At 45.3% G+C, this 21,514-nt stretch overlaps 1 protein-coding gene across 5 annotated transcripts in view; it reads left to right on the top strand.

The window, feature by feature from the left end:
- The window catches only part of LOC139243544 (uncharacterized), a 333,845-nt gene extending 318,973 nt beyond the window's left edge, over nucleotides 1–14,872 (top strand). For 4 of the 5 annotated variants that reach the window (XM_070870793.1, XM_070870792.1, XM_070870790.1 and 1 more), the window contains 3 exons: nucleotides 1,448–1,530; nucleotides 3,805–3,961; nucleotides 13,917–14,872. In XM_070870793.1, coding sequence (XP_070726894.1) covers nucleotides 1,448–1,530; nucleotides 3,805–3,961; nucleotides 13,917–13,955 — 279 coding nt within the window. In that variant the 3' untranslated portion in view covers nucleotides 13,956–14,872. The remainder of the gene's footprint in view (nucleotides 1–1,447; nucleotides 1,531–3,804; nucleotides 3,962–13,916) is intronic. The other variant, XM_070870794.1, reaches the window with a different exon arrangement.
- Nucleotides 14,873–21,514: the final 6,642 nt, after the last annotated feature.

Genomic DNA, 21,514 nt, shown 5'->3' with positions numbered 1-21,514 from the left:
TCTGCTAAGGGAAATAGGCCCTTTCTATCCAGTATATCTAGGCCCCTCATAATTTTATATACCTCAAAGAGGTCTCCCCTCAGCCTCTTCTGTTCCAAGGAAAACAAATCCAGCCTATCTAATCTGTCCTCATAGATCATATTCTCCACTCCCGGCAACATCCTCGTAAATCTCCTCTGTACCCTCTCCAGTGCAATCACGTCTTTCCTGTAATGCGGTGACCAGAACTGCACACAGTACTCAAGCTGTGGCTAACCAGTGATTTATACAGTTCAAGCATAACCCCCCCCTGCTCTTGTATTCTATGCCTCGGCTAATAAAGGCAAGCATTCCGTGTGCCTTCTTAACCACCTTATCTACCTGGCCTGCCACTTTCAGGGATCTGTGGACATGCACTCCAAGGTCCCTTTGTTCCTCTACACTTCTCAGTATCCTACCATTTAATGTGTATTCCCTTTCCTTGTTAGCCCTCCCCAAATGCATTACGTCAGACTTCTCTGAATTAAATTCCATTTGCCACTCTTCTGCCCACCTGACCAGTTGATTGATATCTTCCTGCAGTGCGCAGCTTTCTTCATTATCAACCACACAGCCGATTTTAGTATCATCTGCAAACTTCTTCATCATAACCCCAATATTCAAGTCTAGATCATTGATATATATCACAAAAAGCAAGGGACCCAGTACTGAGCCCTGCAGAACCCCACTGGAAACATCCTTCCAGTCGCAAAAACACCTATTACCCTTTGCTTCCTGCCTCTGAGCCAATGTTGGATCCAACTTGCCACTTTGCCCTGGATCCCATGGGCTTTTACTTTGCCATGTGGGACCTTATCAAAAGCTTTGCTAAAATACATATACACTACATCATACGCTTTGCCTTCATCGACCCTTCTGGTTACCTCCTCGAAAAATTCAATCAAGTTAATCAGACACGACCTTCCCTTAACAAATCCATGCTGACTGTCCTCGATTAATCTGTGTCTTTCTAAGTGAAGATTTATCCTGTCCTTCAGGACTTTTTCCAATAATTTTCCCACCACTGAGGTTAGGCTGACTGAAATTATTCCTTTTCTACTGGTTCAGAATATCAGCTGACATTTTCATTTCAGATTCCCTGACAGGAAGAGTTTGAGTGTCAGTCAGGTGATATGGATGTTGGTTGGGGAAAGACTGAGTAAATACAGAAAGTGCTGGAATACTCAGCAGGTCAGGCAGCATTTGTGGAGAGAGAAACAGAGTGAACATTTCAGGTCGATGACTTTTTGAAAATGTTAACTTTGTTTCTTTCTGCACAGATGTTGCCTGACCTGCTGAGCATTTCCAATACTTTGTTTTTATTTCAGTTTTCCAGCATCCGTAGTATTTTGCTTTTGTTAAAGTTCTGAGTAGTTTTGTTGTGTAGAATATACTTTTATTGGAAACCTACATCTTATTGTTTACTTAGGTGTCCAAAGACCTTAAATCGACTGTAACAAAAGCATTTGGAATTTTTGAGTCCAAGCTTGAATTTGACCTTCATGAAAAGAGGTAAGAATTCAGAATCACAAGGTAAATACTGATGAGGACGGCCATTTTGCGCACCTTATCTCATCCATCTTATAAACTTACAAATCCCCAATCACAGCCTTCAATCGTCTCTTACATTACCAGATTTTCAGAGGAAAGCTCTACTCTCAGCATAGAGTCTCACATGATTGCAGCACAGATTGGAGAATGAGGCACGGAGGTTAGCACATTCAGTTTGTGCACTTCCGATTCTCCAGGCATTGAAACGATGGCTGGAAAATCCAGATTGTTGACCTCTTCATTATTGCCATTTAAAAATGATACAAATGTGTAAGAACCTCTGCTGGTAAGGAATAGCGGTTATACTAATTTCTAATTGGCAATGTGAAGCTAAAATCAATCTATTATATTATTTTTAATCAAAGTCTTTATATACTAAGTTTAAATATTAGAGTAATGTTCGCCACCAAGTAATTATAAATATTATATGGAATATTTGGGATTAAAGCTCCTCTCTCGAAAATTACGTGTGACAAAAGGTTTTCCTGTATGTGAATAGTGAAATAAAAAGTTCAGCCTACAATTTATATCCATGGGAGAAAAGTAGATTTGGGGGGCCGGGTGGGAGGATGTCATCTATGGCTCATAATGCTGAAGCATAGATAATGTCGGTGTAACTAAATTATGTAATTTAGGGTCATATTTTCTTCTTTTCCCCAAAAAGGGGTTGAATGCTTTTTCCCCTTTTTCGTTTAAAGATGCCATTCTTGGTGACTGCGGAAATTTTGGTCTGAATTTTTGCCACCATTCTGCGCCATTTTTTTTGGCGTACGCTGTTTTTTTTGGAGCAGACTAAAATCTGCAAGTTTCGCCAAAGTTTCTGCGCCATCCCAAACTACTTACGGCTGATTTTTCTTTAGTTCACGATTTTTTGACGTCACAGGGGATGCCGGCTGCGCCATTTCTGGCCATTTAAGTGAGTTTGGCCAACTAGGATTTTTTCAAAAACGGCGCAGTGCACCGTTCTGAAAGATGACTCTAACTGTAAATTTATATAAGCCACTGAGGAAAACTATTAGGTACATTAGTGCACTACAGGTGTAATTAAGAGAACCTCTGGGATGTTTTTGAGATGTCACAACCAGTCTTTCTGCCATATCTTTCTGGCCCGTTACATCCTCTATATTATATTCACATCATGGGGTCATGGTTGAGTTTACAAAGAGACAAATCAATTTTTAAAAATTAGGCTCTTGGAATGCTTACACCTGTAATGAAAATAGAAGTTCTTAGGGAGAGAAAAATCAGCAATGACACTACAGGATAAATTCAGCGTCCCTCATTACCCTGGCAACCTCAGTTTTTCGCACAGACCTTAAGCTCCACCTACAGAGCTTAAGGACAATCTGCGCCGCTCCAAAATGAAAGTTTATTCCGACAAAACTTGCAACTTTTTCTGGGTGCCTCTACAACTGTGCCACAAATCGGCAGCGTGGAAAATTGGCCCCATGGAGTCTACCCTCCTTCCCCCTCGGGAATATGTAATCCTGGGGCAATGCATACTGCAATGATGTTTAGTATTTTCTTGTGTGGATTTCACTCTTATTTCCACATTTATGTAACAATAGGACTTCTAATTTAGGTATGCTATAGATTAATGATTATATTCATGCACTCAATGATTCCTTCTGTACCTTGGGAAAGCCATCATTTAGTCAAATATCAGCTGCTCCTACTGCTAGAGGCTGAACTTTAAGTATCCAGTCACATGGCAATACAAGGCTTCAATTAATTCCTCGATGGAATACGAACAATAAATTGAGTCTGTCCCACACAATTGCGATACCTTGTGTATCACAACATATAGACTCCACCCCACCCAAAATCATTTAATTTTAATTAATGTTAAATATGTGAGGTGTTTTATTTATTTATTATGCTATGTTTCGGTGTTTTAGAGGTTTTCTCATTGATAGTAATGGGAGTCCATACAAACAGCTCCCATTTTATCAATGAGAATACTGCATAGTGATTGGTGGTCCAGGCTCACGTGACTCCAGCTTGTACGTACGTACCTGAAAGGCATCGCCCCATGCGCTGCGCAGCGAATCTAGGCCTCCAACTGGGATCTCTACATTCCTCTGGGACCACCAGGTACTTCCGTAGATTTTTGGAGGGTTGGAGGCGTTCGTATGAAGGAAACCTCCGACCGCAATTTTCCACCCATTTGTGTTTTATAATGCTCTCCTTTCGTTATGTAAAACATGCTAACTATCAAATTTTCTTTCATTTTAGATGGAAGTCCTTCAGAGGAAAGATTAAAACTCAGGGCAAGAATCCAAAGCCAAGAATATGGCAGCTGGTGACCACATCTCTGCAAAATGAATTCAAAATAAATGAAATTGAGCAAAACATAAAATTAAAGTCTGACTTCAGCAATATGATCAAAATGGTATGTTAGAATTTCATATTTGGAGCTAAAATTTCCACTTGGTAGGAACACTCTTACTATCATGAGCTGGGTGAGTACTAACTGGGAAAACCAACATCCAGCGATGTTATTCGACCCCATTCATTTTCTGATTGGGCTTAATCCTTTAATTAGACATCTTTCCTCATTTACTAGTGAATGCTTGCTTAGAAACATAGAAAATAGTAGGAGTAGGCCATTCGGCCCTTCGAGTCTGCACCACCATTCAATAAGATCATGGCTGATCGCTCACCTCGGTACCCCTTTCCTACTTTCTCTCCATACCCCTTGATCCCTTTAGCAGCTTAACTGAGCGAGAGCTTAGTTAAGTTTGCATCCTACTTGCTAATGAGGGCTTGTAGTAGTATTGAAGGATTTCCAAATCTTTGGGCAGAAATCTCACTCAGCATTATTTCCACCCGTTTATGTTGCACATTAAAGATAAGCTGTATGTGGAAGGGAGTTCTTAATATGACAGAGAGGTTTGCTTGGGTTTTTGAAGAGGCTTGTTATTTCCCTTCTTTTTCGTTCCTGGGATGTAGGCATCGCTGGTAAGACCAGCATTTATTGCCCATCCCTAATTGCCCTGGAATTCCAGGATTTTGACTCAGCGACAATGAAGGAACGCCGATATATTTCCAAGTCAGGATAGTGTGTGACTTAGAGGGGAACCTGGAGGTGGTGGTGTTCCTACTGCAGCCACGGTGTGCTGGTGGTAGAGGGAGTGAATGTTTAAGGTGGTGGAAGGGGTGCCAAAACAGGCTGCATTGTCTTGGATGGTGTCGAGCTTCTTGAATGATGTGGAGATGCACTCATCCAGCCAAGTGGGAAGTATTCCATCACACTCCTGACTTGTGCCTTGTAGATGGTGGAAAGTCTTTGGGGAGTCAGGAGGTGAGACACTCGCTGCAGAATACCCAGCCTCTGACCTGCTTTTGTAGTATTTATGTGGCTGGTCCAATTAAGTTTCCGGTCAATGGTGACCCCCAGCATGTTGATGGTGGGGGATTCCATGATGATAATGCTGTTGAATGTCAAGGGGTGGTGGTTAGATTCTCTCTGGTTGCAGATAGTCATTGCCTGGCACTTGTGTGGTGTGAATGTTACTTGCCACTTATCAGCCCAAGCCTAAATGTCCTCCAGATCTTGCTTCCTGTGGGTATGGATTGCTTCATTATCTGAGGAGTTGCGAATGGCACTGAACACTGCAATCATCAGCAAACATCCCCACTTCTGACCTTATGATGGAGGGAAGGTCATTGATGAAGCTGCTGAAGATGGTTGGGCCTAGGACATTGCCCTGAGGAACTCTTGCAGCGATGTCCTGGGGCTGAATTTATTGACCTCCAACAACCACAACCATCTTCCTTTGTGCTAGTGCCCCTTGATGCCACACTCGGTCAAATGCTGCCTTGATGTCAAGGGCAGTCACTCTCACCTCAGCTCTGGAATTCAGCTCTTCTGTCCATGTTTAGACCAAGATTGTAATGAGGTCTGGAGCTGAGTGGGCCTGGCGGAATTTTCTGTTTTGAACAGAACATGTACTGTGTTTATGTTGACAGGAAAGCAGCCAATGAATGTTTTGAAAATTACCAGAAAGTGAACTGTAAATAAAGCATTTGTAAATGTGCAGCAGAACAGAAAGATCTTTAAAGAAGAGGGGTTGTATGAAATGGCTGTTCGTCAATGGGAATCAGGGGAAAACTCTCCACTGGCTGGAGTCATACCGAGCACAAAGGAAGATGGTTGTGATTGTTGGAGGTCACATCATCACAGCCCCAGGACATCGCTGCAGGAGTTCCTCAGGGCAGTGTCCTAGGCCCAACAATCTTCAGCTGCTTCATCAATGACCTCCCCTCCATCATAAGGGTAGAAGTGGGGATGTTTGCTAATTAATGCACAGTGTTCAGTTCCATTTGCAAATCCTCAGAAAATGAAGCAGTCCATGCCCACATGCAGCAAGACCTGGAGGACGTTCAGGTTTGGGCTGATAAGTGGCAAGTAACATTCGTGCCACCATCTCCAACAAGTAAGAGTCTAAACACCTCTCCATGATAGTAAACTGCATTACCATTGCCGAATTCCCCACCATCAACATACTGGGGGTCACCATTGACCAGAAACTTAACTGAACCAGCCACGTAAATATTGTGGCTGCAATAGCAGGTCAGAGGCTGGGTATTCTGTGGCGAGTGTCTCACCTCCTGACTCCACAAAGCATTTCCACCATCTCAAGGCACAAGTCAGGAGTGTGATGGAATACTCTCCACTTGTCTGGATGAGTGCAGCTCCAACAACACTCAAAAAGCTCAACCATCCAGGACAAAGCAGCCCGCTTGATTGGCAACCCATCCACCACCTTTAACATTCATTCCCTCCAACACTGGCATACCATGGCTGCAGTGTGTACCATCTATAAGATGCACTGCAGTAACTCACCATGGCTTCTTTGGTATCACCTCGCAAACCCATGACTTCTACCACCTAGAAGCACAAGGGCAGCAGGCGCAAGAGAGCACCATCACCTGCAAGTTCCCCTCCAAGTAACACACCATCCTCACTTGAAAATATCTCACCTTTCCTTCATCGCTGGATCAAAATCCTGGAACTCCCTCCCAAACAGCACTGTGGGAGTAACTTCACCACATGGACTGCAGCGGTTCATGAAGGCAGCTCACCGCCACCTTCTCAAGGGCAATTAGGGATGGGCAATAAATGCTGGCTTTGCCAGCGACTCCCACATCCCAGAACGAATAATTAAAAAAAATACAAACTTTCACTCCAGCTCAGGGAGCAACAGGCATCTAATTTCAAACTACAAATCCCAATGGCCATGTTTTCAGCCACCTAGGTCTTATGCTCTAGAATTCCTTCTCTAAACCCCTCCACTTCCCCCTCCTTTAAGACCTTCCTTATAACTTACTTCTTTGAGCAAAATTTTATCAGCCCTCCTAATATCTCCTTCTTTGGCTCACTGTTGATTTTTGTCCAATTGTGCCTCTGTAAAATGTAAAGAGGCAATTTTCGATGTTAAAGAAGCTATATCAATGCCAGCTATTGATATTAGTTACTTCTTTAGTAATTCAACCGATATAATGAAATGCTAGAAGTTACAGTGCCAAAAGAGAGAAGAATTTTGGTTCGAATGATAGCTGGAGTATGAAGTAGAAACATTTATACTAGTCCAGCTTGGAAATAACCTCAATGTTGGAGCAAAGTAGGAGGAGCTTTATTCTACAGCTGGCCTGTGTTACAATTGCCCTTTCATGTATGATGTTGACAATGGGGAAAATATTCTGTTCCACAATACTAACATCTCTTACTTGGGTAAGCCCAAAATAAAATACTGGCACGGATTTTGCGGACAGCTTTTGCATGGCAACTAACAATTATTAGAGATCCGTTTCGGCGCGGCACCCTCTATAGAGAATGTAGGGCATGTGTGAAAAGAGAAAACAACAGCATATCTCTTCAACCAATCAGACTGAAGAATCCTTACGGAGATTTGCAGGTCCCAATATTTACTGGACAGAGATTTCCAAGCCGAAGGGAAGGAGTTCGAACACTGGAATTTTGACTCCACTGCGTGCGTGCTTTTTCAAAATTGATTGACAGGCTTGGCTCCTTGTCGGGCAGGGAATGCTGCAGCAAAGGCCGCAGCTCAGGAGTAGGTAGATTTCCTGCTTAGAGATCGCAGGGGGTTGGGGGGATGGTTTGTAGGGTCAGTGGGTGATCGCGGGGATCAGAGACATATTGAGGGCTGATTTGGTGGGGGGGGTCGGTGATTGGGGGGGTCCGATCACGGCAAGGGGGGATTCAAATCGCAGGGAGGGAAGCAGGTTAGCTTGGGGGAGGGTGGAATGAAGCACTCATGCTCCTCCTGACCCACAAGTAGTGCTGGAAAGCCACTTACCTCCTCGCAGCAGTCCTCGCCTCCCATTAGCTGCCACGTTTCCAAGGCCCGGGAAACCCAGGCCGGTCAGGTAACTAGTTAACTTTAAAATGGAGATAAAATCTACCCATCCCGCCATTGTTGAACCCGAAAGTGGGCGGGTTTGAGGTTGTTAAGTGTTTACATCCCACCTATTTTTAGGGGTTAAAATTCACCTCGCAGAGTCTAAATCAGGAAGCATAAATTAGAATATTTAATTCAATGTAAAAACATGTAGAGAAAGCAAAATAAAAGGAGGGAAAGAAAGATGTGATTATATGAGAGAAATAAAAGCGACAGAAAGAAAACATTAAAAATTATATATTTTTTTTATTTTTTTGAAATCTCCAACGATAAGTTCTGAAGGAGTAAGATTCCACACTTGTAAAAGTAAATTTCCAGAACCAGAGAGCTTGTTTGACAGTAATTATCATGCCGTTAAAAATTCACTTGCACCTGAATGCACCAGCCCTAACTTTTTCTGGCATGCTTAGTGGGTAACTAGTGGATAAATATCGCAACTTCACACCTTTCCTGTACTTTAATGCCGAATCTCTCGGCGTGGCACTGGTGTAGCGCACCTTCTAGAGGAGATGGGCAACTTGGAATGCAACTTCATAATTTCCACATTTATCTGCGCATTTGGGGATGCCAGAAGTTGCTATCCAATTTATTCCTACCGCAAAATCCGCACCATAAAAATAATGAGCATGGGGTTACCCTATGCTCCAGTATATAAATTCACTGAGTGCATTGTGCAATGCAAATCATTAGGTTCCAGGTTTGATTCTTGGTTTGTGCTGAAGGCAAATTTTAGCCAAGGTGCGAGTGAGGTACCACAATTGTCCTCGTTATTTCTAGGTGAGGGAAAAGAAAAATCGATCACTAATCAACATCCCCTGTTGGATGTGCATGTGTCGATTTCAGGCAAAGATAGGATTAGGAAGGCCTCCAATGACCCTATAGCGAACCATCCCCAAAATCCAGGATATGCAGCCTTGTGTAAGCGACAGGATGCTCCCATCAAGGATCTGTGCCGCTGACCCTGCCAAGTTATGACCCGTTGATTTAAATGCTGCTAGCAGGGACCCACCTGCCCCAGAGGCTGCATACTGCAGCGGAAGAGTGTTGCCCCCTCCCCAGAAAGTGGTAGTAACTGCCTCCTCGGCCTCGTATACTCACTGTTCAAATGTCCAGGCCACAATTCAGACCTGGACTCCAGGTCAACCTCACATTATTTAGTCGGCCTTGTTTCAACCAGATAACTAGCTGTGATTCGCTCTATTACTAAGAGGCCACGGGCATGGGATCTCCCTCGCCGGATGTCCAAGACCCCTCTCCTATGCCACTGGTCTTGTAAGGGCGGTCGGAAGTACTGCGCTGTACATGCCTGACAGGACCTCTAATCTAAGGCCCTGACCCGTACTTAATTTTTGGCCCTTTGGCACATTCCCACCTGAGTTACGGCAAGAGTGTGTCGGAAAGGCTGATTTTTTTCAGCTCCACATGATTCAGGTTCAAACATCAAGAATGATCACTTGAGTAAGGTACTGAAAGGTTGCAATATTTGGAACCATAACCCAGGTCAAGTAATAGAGAGCAGGGATAAAGGGTAGAAATGTAAAAATAAAAAAAACTGACAACATTACCTCATTCCTTATTGATTTTTCATTTTTACCTTATTGTACTCAGAATAATTGAAAACAAATCCTGCAGTAGTATAATTCTTAATACTGTAATGCATTCTTTGGCACTTGAAGCCATAAAAACTCCCATGTTATTTCCCAGTTCTGAACAAGTTCTAATTTAAAAGAGAAGAGGTGAAAGTGCTCCCAAAATGTATATTTGAGGAAAAAATTATATTAAAATTGGTTAGACTTTTTTTTTCCAAGTGTCAGTTTTCTTACCCACACCACAGCAGGAAGTGTGATTTTCCGCAGCTTGCGGACCTGGATCGGCTGTCAGGCTGGTCTGAAATTGTGGCCTCCTGTTGTTTCCCATTGAGCTGCTCTGGGTTGCTGCTCATGATGATATCATAGATCGCCAGTGCAGAGCAGAAGCCTGATTTCACAGGCCTTCTGGCAGATAAGGAAATTGACCCATTTTAAAAAGTAAAGTGTTAAATCATATTTTGATGAGTGCTTCCTTTTAAGTTTAGGTTAACATTTTTCAGACTTTTTTTGTCCCTAACGTTACTTTTTTCAAAGTAAATAGAACAATTTTTAAAACATAGTGCAGAGATACTATTGTTTTATTTTTAAAAGCACAGAAGAGTAATGATAGTAATTGTGATTCTGTGAATATTTCTCTGTGACTGTGGCAAGGAATTGCTTTTATTATAGTAGTAGGCGGGTTTTGGAATGTAATCATCATCATCATAGGCAGTCCCTCAGAATCGAGGAAGACTTGCTTCAACTCTAAAAATGTGTCCTTAGATGTCTAAACAGTCCAATACGAGAACCACAGTCCCTATCACAGATGGGACAGATAGTCGTTGAGGGAAAGGGTGGGTGGGACAGGTTTGCTGCACACTCTTTTTGCTGCCTGCGCTTGATTTCTGCATGCTCTCGGAGATGAGACTCAAGGTGCTCAGCGCCCTCACGGATGCACTTCCTCCACTTAGGGCGATCATTGGCCAGGGACTCCCAGGTGTCAGTGGGGATGTTGCACTTTATCAAGGAGGCTTTGAGGGTGTCCTTGTAACGTTTCCTCTGCCCACCTTTGGCTCATTTGCTATGAAGGCGTTCCGAGTAGAGCGCTTGCTTTGGGAGTCTTGTGTCTGGCATGTGAACAATGTGGCCTGCCCAGCGGAGTTGATCAAGTGTGGTCATTGCTTCAATGCTGGGGATGTTGGCCTGGTCGAGGACGCTAATGTTGGTGCATCTGTCCTCCCAGGGGATTTGTAGGATCTTACGGAGACATCGTTGGTGGTACTTCTCCAGTGACTTGAGGTGTCTACTGTACATGATCCATGTCTCTGAGCCATACAGGAGGGCGGGTATTACTACAGCCCTGTAGACCATGAGCTTAGTGGCAAATTTGAGGGTCTGATCTTCGAACACGCTTTTCCTCAGGCGGCCGAAGGCTGCACTGGCGCACTGGAGTCGTCAGTGTCTGCTGTTGTTGCTAAGAATCTCCCGAGGTATGGGAAGTGGTCCATGTTGTCCAGGGCCGGGCTGTGGATCTTGATGACTGGGGGGGCAGTGCTGTGGGGCGAGGACAGGTTGGCAGAGGACCTTTGTCTTACGGATGTTTAGCGTAAGGCCCATGCTTTCATACGCATCAGTGAATATGTTGACTATGTCCTGGAGTTCAGCCTCTGTATGTGCGCAGACGCAGGCGTCATCCGCATACAGTAGCTCGATGACAGAGGTTGGGGTAGTCTTGGACCTGGCCTGGAAACAACGAAGGTTGAACAGGTTCCCACTGGTTCTGTAGTTTAGTTCCATTCCAGCGGGAAACTTGTTGAATAATGGCTGATTGCTAAAACATCATAACCCAATGTACAGCCTCAAAAATACTACTAAGGCAGTGGAATTTTCATTTAAGTTTGGAGGATTTTTTGCTGTCACTGTGAGCAAGACTATAGAATTACATATAATGTACAGAAGAGGAAGAGGCCATTCAGCCCAATGGGTCCATGCAGTTATTTATGTTCCACATGAGCCTCTTCCCACCCTATTACATCAAACCCCATCAACATATCCTTCCAGGATGGAGGTTTCTGACAACGTAGATGTCAAATGTTAAGCTTTCCTGCTGGTTGGTATTCACAATATGCATACATCCGTAAGACAAAGGTCCTCCACCAGCCTGTCCTCACCGCACAGCACTGTGCCCCAGTCATCAAGATCCACGGTGCAGCCCTGGACAACGTGGACCACTTCCCATATCTCGGGAGCCTCCTATCAACAAGAGCAGGCATCAACGACGAGATCCAACACTGCCTCCAGTGCGCCAGTGCAGCCTTCGGCCACCTGAGGAAAAGAGTGTTTGAAGACCAGGCCCTCAAAACTACCACAAAGCTCATGGTCTACAGGGCTGTAGTAATACCTGCCCTCTTGTATGGCTCAGAGACATCGACCATGTACAGTAGGCACCTCAAGTTGTTGGAGAAAAATCACCAGCGATGTCTCTGCAAGATCCTACAAATCACCTGGGAGGACAGGCACACCAACATCATTCCGACTAACATCCCCAGGCATTGAAGCACTGACCGCACTCGATCAGCTCCGCTGGGCAGGCCATGTAGTCCGCATGCCAGATACGAGACTCCCAAAGCAAGTGCTCTAGTCGGAGCTCCTTCACGGCAAATGAGCCAAAGGTGGCCAGAGGAAACGTTACAAGGACACCCTCAAAGCCTCCCTGATAAAGTGCAACATCCCCACTGACACCTGGGGGTCCCTGGCCAAAGACCGCCCTAAGTGGAGGAAGTGCATCCGAGAGGGCGCCGAGCACCTCGAGTCTCAACGCCGAGAACATGCAGAAATCAAGCGCAGCCAGCGGAAAGAGTGTGCGGCAAACCTGTCCCACCCACCCCTTACCTCAACGACTATCTGTCCCACCTGTGACAGAGTCTGTCGCTCTCGTATTGGACTGTTCAGCCACCAAAGAATTCACTTCAGGAATGGAAGCAAATCTTCTCGATTCCGAGGGACTGCCTATGATGATGATGATGATGGCACCTCTGAGGTCATATTTGCTGCAAGTAAAATATATATATTGAGTTATTGTTTCATGGTATTTAAAAATACTATCATCTTTGTTTGATGACTTTCAGCATCTGTGAGCCACCTTCTCGTGGGGTCGTGAATCTTTGGAATTCTCTACCCCAGTAAGCTTTGGGGGCTGAGTCATTGAATATATTCAAGGTGGAGATGGACAGATTTTTGAACTAAAGGGGAGTCAAGGGTTATGGGGAACAGCCAGGAAAGTGGAGTTGAGGCCAAGATCAGATCAGCAATGATCATATTGAATGGCAGAGCAAGCTCGAGGAGCCAAATTGCCTACTCCTGCTCCTATTTCTTATGTTCTTCTCAAGGATGACTACAGGTGGGTAATAAATATCGGCCTTATCAGCGATGCTCACATCAAAAGAATACATTTTTAAAACTCAATCCGAAATTCATAGGGAAAGTGAAGGAGGCTCTAAATCTAGGGAGTAATTTTGCAAAGATCCACTGCTATAATGGAGACTCACTAGATGGAATTCAGTTGGGTTGTTCGACAGAGATGTTGTCTGGAGGTCATGAGGCCGATTTTCATTATTGGCAGAGCAATTGTGCAATTTGTCTGAAGGAGTCAGCAAGTGGCTCAAGCCATTTTGATAGTTGTTCCTCATTTGCTTCTCATTGTCAAGTTACAAGTGTGGAGCCAGCATTCATAAGCAATTTGCCGATTGATGGAGGGGCAAAATCTTGTAGTTCCTCCTTCATGGGACCTCCATTCTCCTGTGTTAATGAGGTGCCACCTGAAGCAGGTTAGAAAGTGGTATTCTCAAAGCCACAGGAGCAATTATCTGCTCATCTTCAAATTTATGAAGCATGGGCAATGTTTTACGATGAGGAATAAGTGTGTTGTGTAAAACATATAAACAAATAATAGGAAAATTATAATGTTAACTGTCGATCTTTTTAACTTGTGGATAATAATGGAATTGTAGTGCAGTAAGATTTTTTAAATATTTCTGTTTCCTACATTTTCTATATAAGCAGGCAATTATGAGTCTAGATTTTTACCCATATTATCCATGTTACATTGAAGACAGTTTTGCTCACTCAATAAGAAAACAATATGAATTCACCCATAAATTGTGAGATTTGTACAATGGCAGAGAGCTTCGCCCACTGTCAGCGCAAATGATGAAAAATTGTAGGTCGTGCATGCACAAATTTTCAATTTGCTCTGCCCGTTGGCGAGGCTCCCTGCAGCACCAATAGTTAACACCCACCCGATGTCCAGATTATGTTATCAATGATGACTGACAGTGGATGTATTTATTTTCAGGTTGACGCTGTACTGAAGGGTACAAGAACCACATCTTGAGCCACATTCAGGATGTGGGCGATGGTGGCAAGGCTGCATTTATTACCCATCGCAAGTTTTCCTGAGAAAGCCTTTTCTTTCAGTACTGCACTGAAGTCTGAACCAAGACTATGTACTGCACTCCTAGAGTGGGACTTAAACCCGCAATCTTAGATGTAATCACATGCTATAAAAAGATTTAAACTGCGATTATTTCTTCCAAGTTTGGAATTTTTAATATGAACTAGCTAGAAGTACTTTATATTGAATGTACTTTTCCTTTGAGCTGCTTTGCTTTCGGATTTTTTAATTTTTATACGGCAAGAGAGACTGAAAGTTTGCAGATTAGAGGGACTTAGTTGTTAGGAGGCTGGAAATTGCTCATTCCCTATTGAACAATGGAATTCACTTTTTTGGACTGTGAACCGATAACTCAGATTTACACAACTTGTAAGAGCACTTATAGCTACAAATTTTCAGTTCCCACAGCGACGGCAAAGCTTGCTTTACTTACTGTGGGTGTGATCTTTGTATTTGTTTTCTTTTGGTCCTGATTTTACTAAGTGTGGATGCACTTTTCATATAAAATGGACACATTATGAAATGTTTTTTTATTATTCATTTTGATTTCTTAAAGTAGTTTAGATGTCAGAAGAAAGGCAAGCGAGAAGACTGCAATACCAAGGATTTAATGTTAACAGGATGTGACTCATCCTAGGTTTGCAATTCAGGGAACAGAAGTTCTGTTACAAGATTTTTCACTGAAGTGAATAAAGGAAATCACAAAGCTTCTGCTGATTTATATTGTTTTACTAAAACATTATTACTTTATATAGAATGCTTTCAATTTCATCATTGAGATTAGGAAAATGCATCTGTTTACATCTAGGATTATCATTGTATGTCTGGCTTATTTTCTTTCTGTTAACAATAAATAAACAAATCTAGCTTAAGCATGGATGTCTATCGTTCACTTAGAAATTTAGACAGTGCGCGTCAGTCTGAAGACCTTTTTTATATTTGTATGTGGGATGTGGGTGGTGTGGTGTATGTAGCACACAAATCACTGACTCCACACGGTCTGGTGTAAGTCTAACTGCTGTGACCTTCGTCCTTTATTGTTCAGCTCCAGAGTGCCTCCCAGGTGTGGTGGTCAGCCTTATATAGCCTTTGTTACAGGTACTACCAGGGTTTCCCACCGCAGCGCCCTCTGTGGTGTGGCATAGTACTTACAATACATTTAAGGTACTGGGACGATACACACATCATTACATAACATCACCATCACCTCCCCCCCTCCACCTGGACGCAGGACAACGATACACACATCATTACATAACATCACACTTGTCCAACGGAAGGCAGGTGGGCATAGACAGTGCGTTAGTATGGTACATTTTATCTGGTACATTAACTGGTTATTGACTGGTAGCGGAACCTTGATTTCCTTGTTAGCCGTTATCATTAATTGTATTTCATCCATTATTTCACACAAATACAGTGGCCATTCAGCATAAAAAAGAGTAATTCTTATTATAAATTCACTATCTCACATTAACATAACTCATTTTAGACTCGCTCTGCCAAATAGAAGTCCTTTGTGGGGAACACCTCTTTGTAAGGCCCTTTTAAGACTCCCGGGTGCATTTCCTTTTTAAGGCGCCATCTTTGATGCAGGAGGATTCCACGAGGCTTCTCCTTGGGCGCCGCCATCTTTGATGCTCTGCAGCTCCGACATGATGCCGCCGCCATCTTCTTCTCCGTCGCTCCGGATGCCCTCCGCCGTCGCAGCCTCTGCTCCCCTCCGCTGCCACCTGACTTGCCGCCTCTCCTGCGGCCGTCGTGGCCTCTCCAGCGGCCGCACTTGCCGCGTCCCCCGCGGCATCTGTAGCCCCCGACCTCCAGCTGCCGCCGCCGCCCGACACTAACAGCTCCTCGGCGGGGCTCTTCCGATCCACCGGCCCCTGGATCCCTCAGCACCCCGCCCGCAGCGCCCCGCCGGCTCAACCCCCACCCCCCCCCCTTGGGCCCCTCTGTGCAGGGCTGCTTGCCTGTGGGGGCTGGGGCTGCAGAGTCTCTGTGTGAGGTCCGGGCCTGGGACTTGCCTGTGGGGGCTGGGCCTGCAGGGTCTCTGTGTGAGGTCCGGGGCTGGGGCTTGCCTGTGGGTGGATTGAGGCTGCAGTTCCAGCTCGGTCGGCGCTGCTCTCTGGGGACCCGGGGCACAGCAGCACCCTGGGGAGCAGCAGCCTGTGGAGTAATGAAGTCTTCCCAGCTCCCACGGACCTTCCCCATCCACCTCCGGCCGAGGAGTGTCGGCCCATCGCCTGCAACGACCCACAAAGGTAAAGCGTGCGTCTCGTCCCGGTGGGATACCTGCACCATCGCTCTGCCGAGAACATGTATTAGTTCCCTGGTGTAGGTACGCAGCTTTGCCGTGACTGGGACCAGCTTGGGTCGTGCAGCTGGGTTAATCCACAGTTTATCAAAAGTTCTCCGACTCATCAACAACGGACCCGAGCCTGTGTCCACTTCCATACTCACTGGGACTCCGTTGATTTTATTTCACTTATCACTGGGGGTGAATCGTCGGTGCACGTATACAGTCCCAACACCTCATCTTCTTCTACCTGCTCATCGCTGAACAGTGGATCATCCCCCATCTCCTCAGCCACACGGTGAGTCCGATTTCTTTTACACATACGCTGAAGGTAGCCTTTAACGTGGCAGGTATTGCACGTATACTCCGCAAACCTGCACCGGTGAGCCCCATGGCTTCCTCCACAGCGCCAGCATGGTGCTGCTTGATTGGCCCCCCTCGGCGGACTCTGAGCTCCAGGATCCCGAGGCCCCGGGCAGAGCCACGTTCTGCAGTTTTGTCCATGGTGGGCGCTATCCTGTGGACAGTGCCTGCCGGGTTCGAGACTGTGGATTATTTGCTTGGTGCTGCAAGTAGAGGTCATATATGCCCGGCTGATGGCAATGGCCTTTGTCAGAGTGACTGTGGGTTCCGTGGCCAGCAGCTTGTGAAGGAGGCCCTCGTGGCCAATCCCCATAACGAAAACGTCCCGCAAAGCCTCGTCAAGGTGTGCCCCAAAATCACACGGCGCCGCGAGTCTCCTGAAGTCTGCAGCATATTTGGTGACATCCTGGCCCTCAGGTCTGCAGTGATGGTAAAATTTATATCTGGCCAAGAAGATGCTCTCCTTCAGTTTCAACTGGTCACGAATGAGTTCAGTCAGCTCCTCGTATGACTTGTCCCTGACGCTCCCAGGTGCCAGCAAATCCCTGACGAGACAGTAAACCTCATCTCCACAACTTGAGAGCAATATCGCCTTAGGCCTCTCTCTCATTGCCTTTGTGTCCTCCGTCAGATCGTTTGCTGTGAAGTAGTACTCGAGCCTTTCCGTAAAGGCCTCCCAATCATTGCCTACGGTAAAATCCTTTAGCGAGCCCAGAGTAGCCATGGTTGCGTGGACTTCGTCCGCTTCCTCGTTGCCAATGTGGTGTATGTAGCACACAGATCACTGACTCCACACGGTCTGGTGTTAATCTAACTGCTGTGACCTTCGTCCTTTATTGTTCAGCTCCAGAATGCCTCCCAGGTGTGGTGGTCAGCCTTATATAGCCTTTGTTACAGGTACTACCAGGGTTTCCCACCGCAGCGCCCTCTGTGGTGTGGCATAGTACTTGCAATACATTTAAGGTACTGGGACGATACACACATCATTACATAATAGGTGGCACTGGCCAGACTGCATTTATTGCCAATCCCTAAAGAGTGATGGCGGGCCTTTTGCTTGAACTGCTGAAGTCTTTTTGGTGATAGTGCTCCCACAATAATTTAGATAGGGAAATCCAGGATTTTGACCCAGCGATTCTGAAGCAACAGCATTAAATGTCCAAGTGTGACTTGGAGCTGAGAGTTTAATTGGTCTTTTATCGCATTGTAATTTGTGGGACCTTGCTGTGTAAAAAATGGCTGCTGTGTTTCCCTACATTACAACAGCCACTGCACTTCAAAAACTGTCTGTGAAGTGCTTTGGAGCATCCTGTGGTCATGAAAGACACTATATAAATGTAAGTCTTTGTTTATTTCTTTAAGTTCTTTCTTCAACAACTTGGATTTATATAGGATATTTAATATGGAAGAATGTCCCAAGGCATTTAGAGGTGTAATCAGAGAAAAAAGTACGCTGAGACAATATTAGCAGGAGTTACCCAAAGCTTGATCAAAGGCATGAGTTTTAAGCAGGGCCTTAAAGGAAGGGGTTCAAGGAGGTAATTCCAGAGTGCGGGACCTGCTACTTTTGCAACCTTAATGGAACTTTGTAGAATTACATAGAATTTATAGCATACAAACAGACCAATCATCCCATCTTATTTATGTCGGTGTTTATGTTCATAGAAACATAGAAAATAGGTGCAGGAGTAGGCCATTCGACCCTTCTAGCCTGCACCACCATTCAATGAGTTCATGGCTGAACATGCAACTTCAGTATCCCATTCCTGCTTTCTCGCCATACCCCTTGATCCCCCTAGTAGTAAGGACTTCATTCCACACAAGCATTCCTACCAGCCTCCATCATCTAACCCAATCAACATATCCTGCTTATACCTTTCTCCATTATACACTTACCCGGAAATTGTTGCGGTCCTATCCCTGCAAGACCATCAGCATGCCGGGGCCATTAGAGGGAGCAGCGTGCGGTGGCATGCAGCTTCAGGGAGCAGCGCGTGCTGCTGCAGGAGGGCAACGGCTGATTGCAGTGTGGGTAGGTACAGCAGGAGCGGCAAGGTCGGGGCGAAGGAGCGGTAAGAGTTCGTAGAGGGATGTGATCGAGGCCCAGAAGAGGCGAGGGCCCAGGGACAGCATGGGCCAGCCCACATTGTGATATGTGTGCACACTAGGTCCGTGCAGCAGAGCTGGTCTCCAGTCATCTTGGTTAATCCTTGCCACTGGAGCAAGACCTCGCTCTGTCAAGCCCGTGTGGTGGCTGGTGTGCAACGGCCGCCACACGTTAAAAAAATCCACGCACAGGCATCTTCCACCCTTCAAGATGTAGTTCGGGATCTGGAATATTAGGACCTTCATTGAAACAGCTGTGAACTCACCCCTTTTCGGCGTGGAAGCAAGTCATGCGCGATGCTGAGAAGGTTGTGGATAGCACATTTAGTGAGTTGGTCACACTGCAGGTAAGGGTTAGGACAGATAGTAAATGGGTGGCCAAGAGACAAGGCAAGAGCAGGAAGGTAGTGCAGGAGGCCCCTGTGGTCATCTCCCTCCAAAACAGATATACCGTTTTGGATACTGTTGGGGGCGAAGGCACCAGCTAGGGGAAGGCACCAGCAGCCAGGTTCATGACACCATGGGTGGCTCTGCTGCACAGAATGGCGAGAAAAAGAGTGGGAGAGCTATAGTGATAGGGGACTCTATTGTAAGGAGAATAGATAAGAGTTTCTGCGGCCGCAACCGAGACTCCAGGATGGTATGTTGCCTCCCTGGTGCAAGGGTCAAGGATGTCTCTGAGTGGCTGCAGAGCATTCTGGAAGGGGAGGGTGAACAGCCAGTTGCCGTGGTACATGTAGATACCAATAATATAGGCAAGAGGCGGGAAGAGGTCCTACAAGCTGAATTTATGGCGCTAGGAGTTAAATTAAAAAGAAGGAACTTAAAGGTAGTAATCTCTGAATTGCTACCAGTGCCACGTGCTAATCAGAGTAGAGGGAGCAGGATAGTTAGAATAAATATGTGACTTGAGCAGTGGTGCAAGAGGGAGGGATTCAAATTCCTGGGATATTGGAACCAGTTCTGGGGGAAGTGGAACCTGTACAAAAGGGACGGTCTGCACTTGGGCAGGACTGGAACTGACGTCCTGGGGGTAACATTTGCTAATGCAGTTCGGGAGTGTTTAAACTAATATGGCAGGGGGATGGGAACCTATGCAGCGAGACAGGGCGAAGTAATATGGAGTCAGAAACAGATGGTAGAAAGGTAAAAAGCAATAGTGGAAGGCCGAGTAAACAAAGGCAAGAAACAAAAAGGGCCACATTACATCATAATTCTAAAAGGACAAAGGCTGTTAAAAAAAACAAGCCTGAAGGCTTTGTGTCTTAATGCAAGGAGTATCCGTAAAAAGGTGGATGAATTAACTGTGCAAATAGATGTTAACAGATATGATGTGATTGGGATTACAGAGACATGGCTCCAGGATGATCAGGGCTGGGAACTCAACATCCAAGGGTATTCAACATTCAGGAAGGATAGAATAAAAGGAAAAGGAGATGGGGTAGCATTGCTGGTTAAAGAGGAGATTAATGCAATAGTTAGGAAGGACATTAGCTTGGATGATGTGGAATCTATATGGGTAGAGCTGCAGAACACCAAAGGGCAAAAATCATTAGTGGGAGTAGTGTACAGACCTTCAAACATAGAAACATAGAAACATAGAAAATAGGTGCAGGAGTAGGCCATTCGGCCCTTCTAGCCTGCACCGCCATTCAATGAGTTCATGGCTGAACATGCAACTTCAGTACCCCATTCCTGCTTTCTCACCATACCCCTTGATTCCCCTAGTAGTAAGGACTTCATCTAACTCCTTTTTGAATATATTTAGTGAATTGGCCTCAACAACTTTCTGTGGTAGAGAATTCCACAGGTTCACCACTCTCTGGGTGAAGAAATTCCTCCTCATCTCGGTCCTAAATGGCTTCCTCCTTATCCTTAGACTGTGACCCCTGGTTCTGGACTTCCCCAACATTGGGAACATTCTTCCTGCATCTAACCTGTCTAAACCCGTCAGAATTTTAAACGTTTCTATGAGGTCCCCTCTCATTCTTCTGAACTCCAGTGAATACAAGCCCAGTTGATCCAGTCTTTCTTGATAGGTCAGTCCCGCCATCCCAGGAATCAGTCTGGTGAACCTTCGCTGCACTCCCTCAATAGCAAGAATGTCCTTCCTCAGGTTAGGAAACCAAAACTGTACACAATACTCCAGGTGTGGCCTCACCAAGGCCCTGTACAATTGTAGCAACACCTCCCTGCCCTTGTACTCAACTCCCCTCGCTATGAAGGCCAACATTCCATTTGCTTTCTTAACCGCCTGCTGTACCTGCATGCCAACCTTCAATGACTGATGTACCATGACACCCAGGTCTCTTTGCACCTGACCTTTTCCTAATCTGTCACCATTCAGATAATAGTCTGTCTCTCTGTTTTTACCACCAAAGTGGATAACCTCACATTTATCCACATTATACTTCATCTGCCATGCATTTGCCCACTCACCTAACCTATCCAAGTCGCTCTGCAGCCTCATAGAATCCTCCTTGCAGCTCACACTGCCACCCAACTTAGTGTCATCCGCAAATTTGGAGATACTACATTTAATCCCATCGTCTAAATCATTAATGTACAGTGTAAACAGCTGGGGCCCCAGCACAGAACCTTGCGGTACCCCACTAGTCACTGCCTGCCATTCTGAAAAGTCCCCATTTACTCCTACTCTTTGCTTCCTGTCTGACAACCAGTTCTCAATCCATGTCAGCACACTACCCCCAATCCCATGTGCTTTAACTTTGCA

Source organism: Pristiophorus japonicus, chromosome 2, assembly GCF_044704955.1.
Source record: "Pristiophorus japonicus isolate sPriJap1 chromosome 2, sPriJap1.hap1, whole genome shotgun sequence".
In the NCBI taxonomy this organism is placed as follows: domain Eukaryota; kingdom Metazoa; phylum Chordata; class Chondrichthyes; family Pristiophoridae; genus Pristiophorus; species Pristiophorus japonicus.
This window is presented reverse-complemented; position numbering and strand designations above follow the sequence as displayed.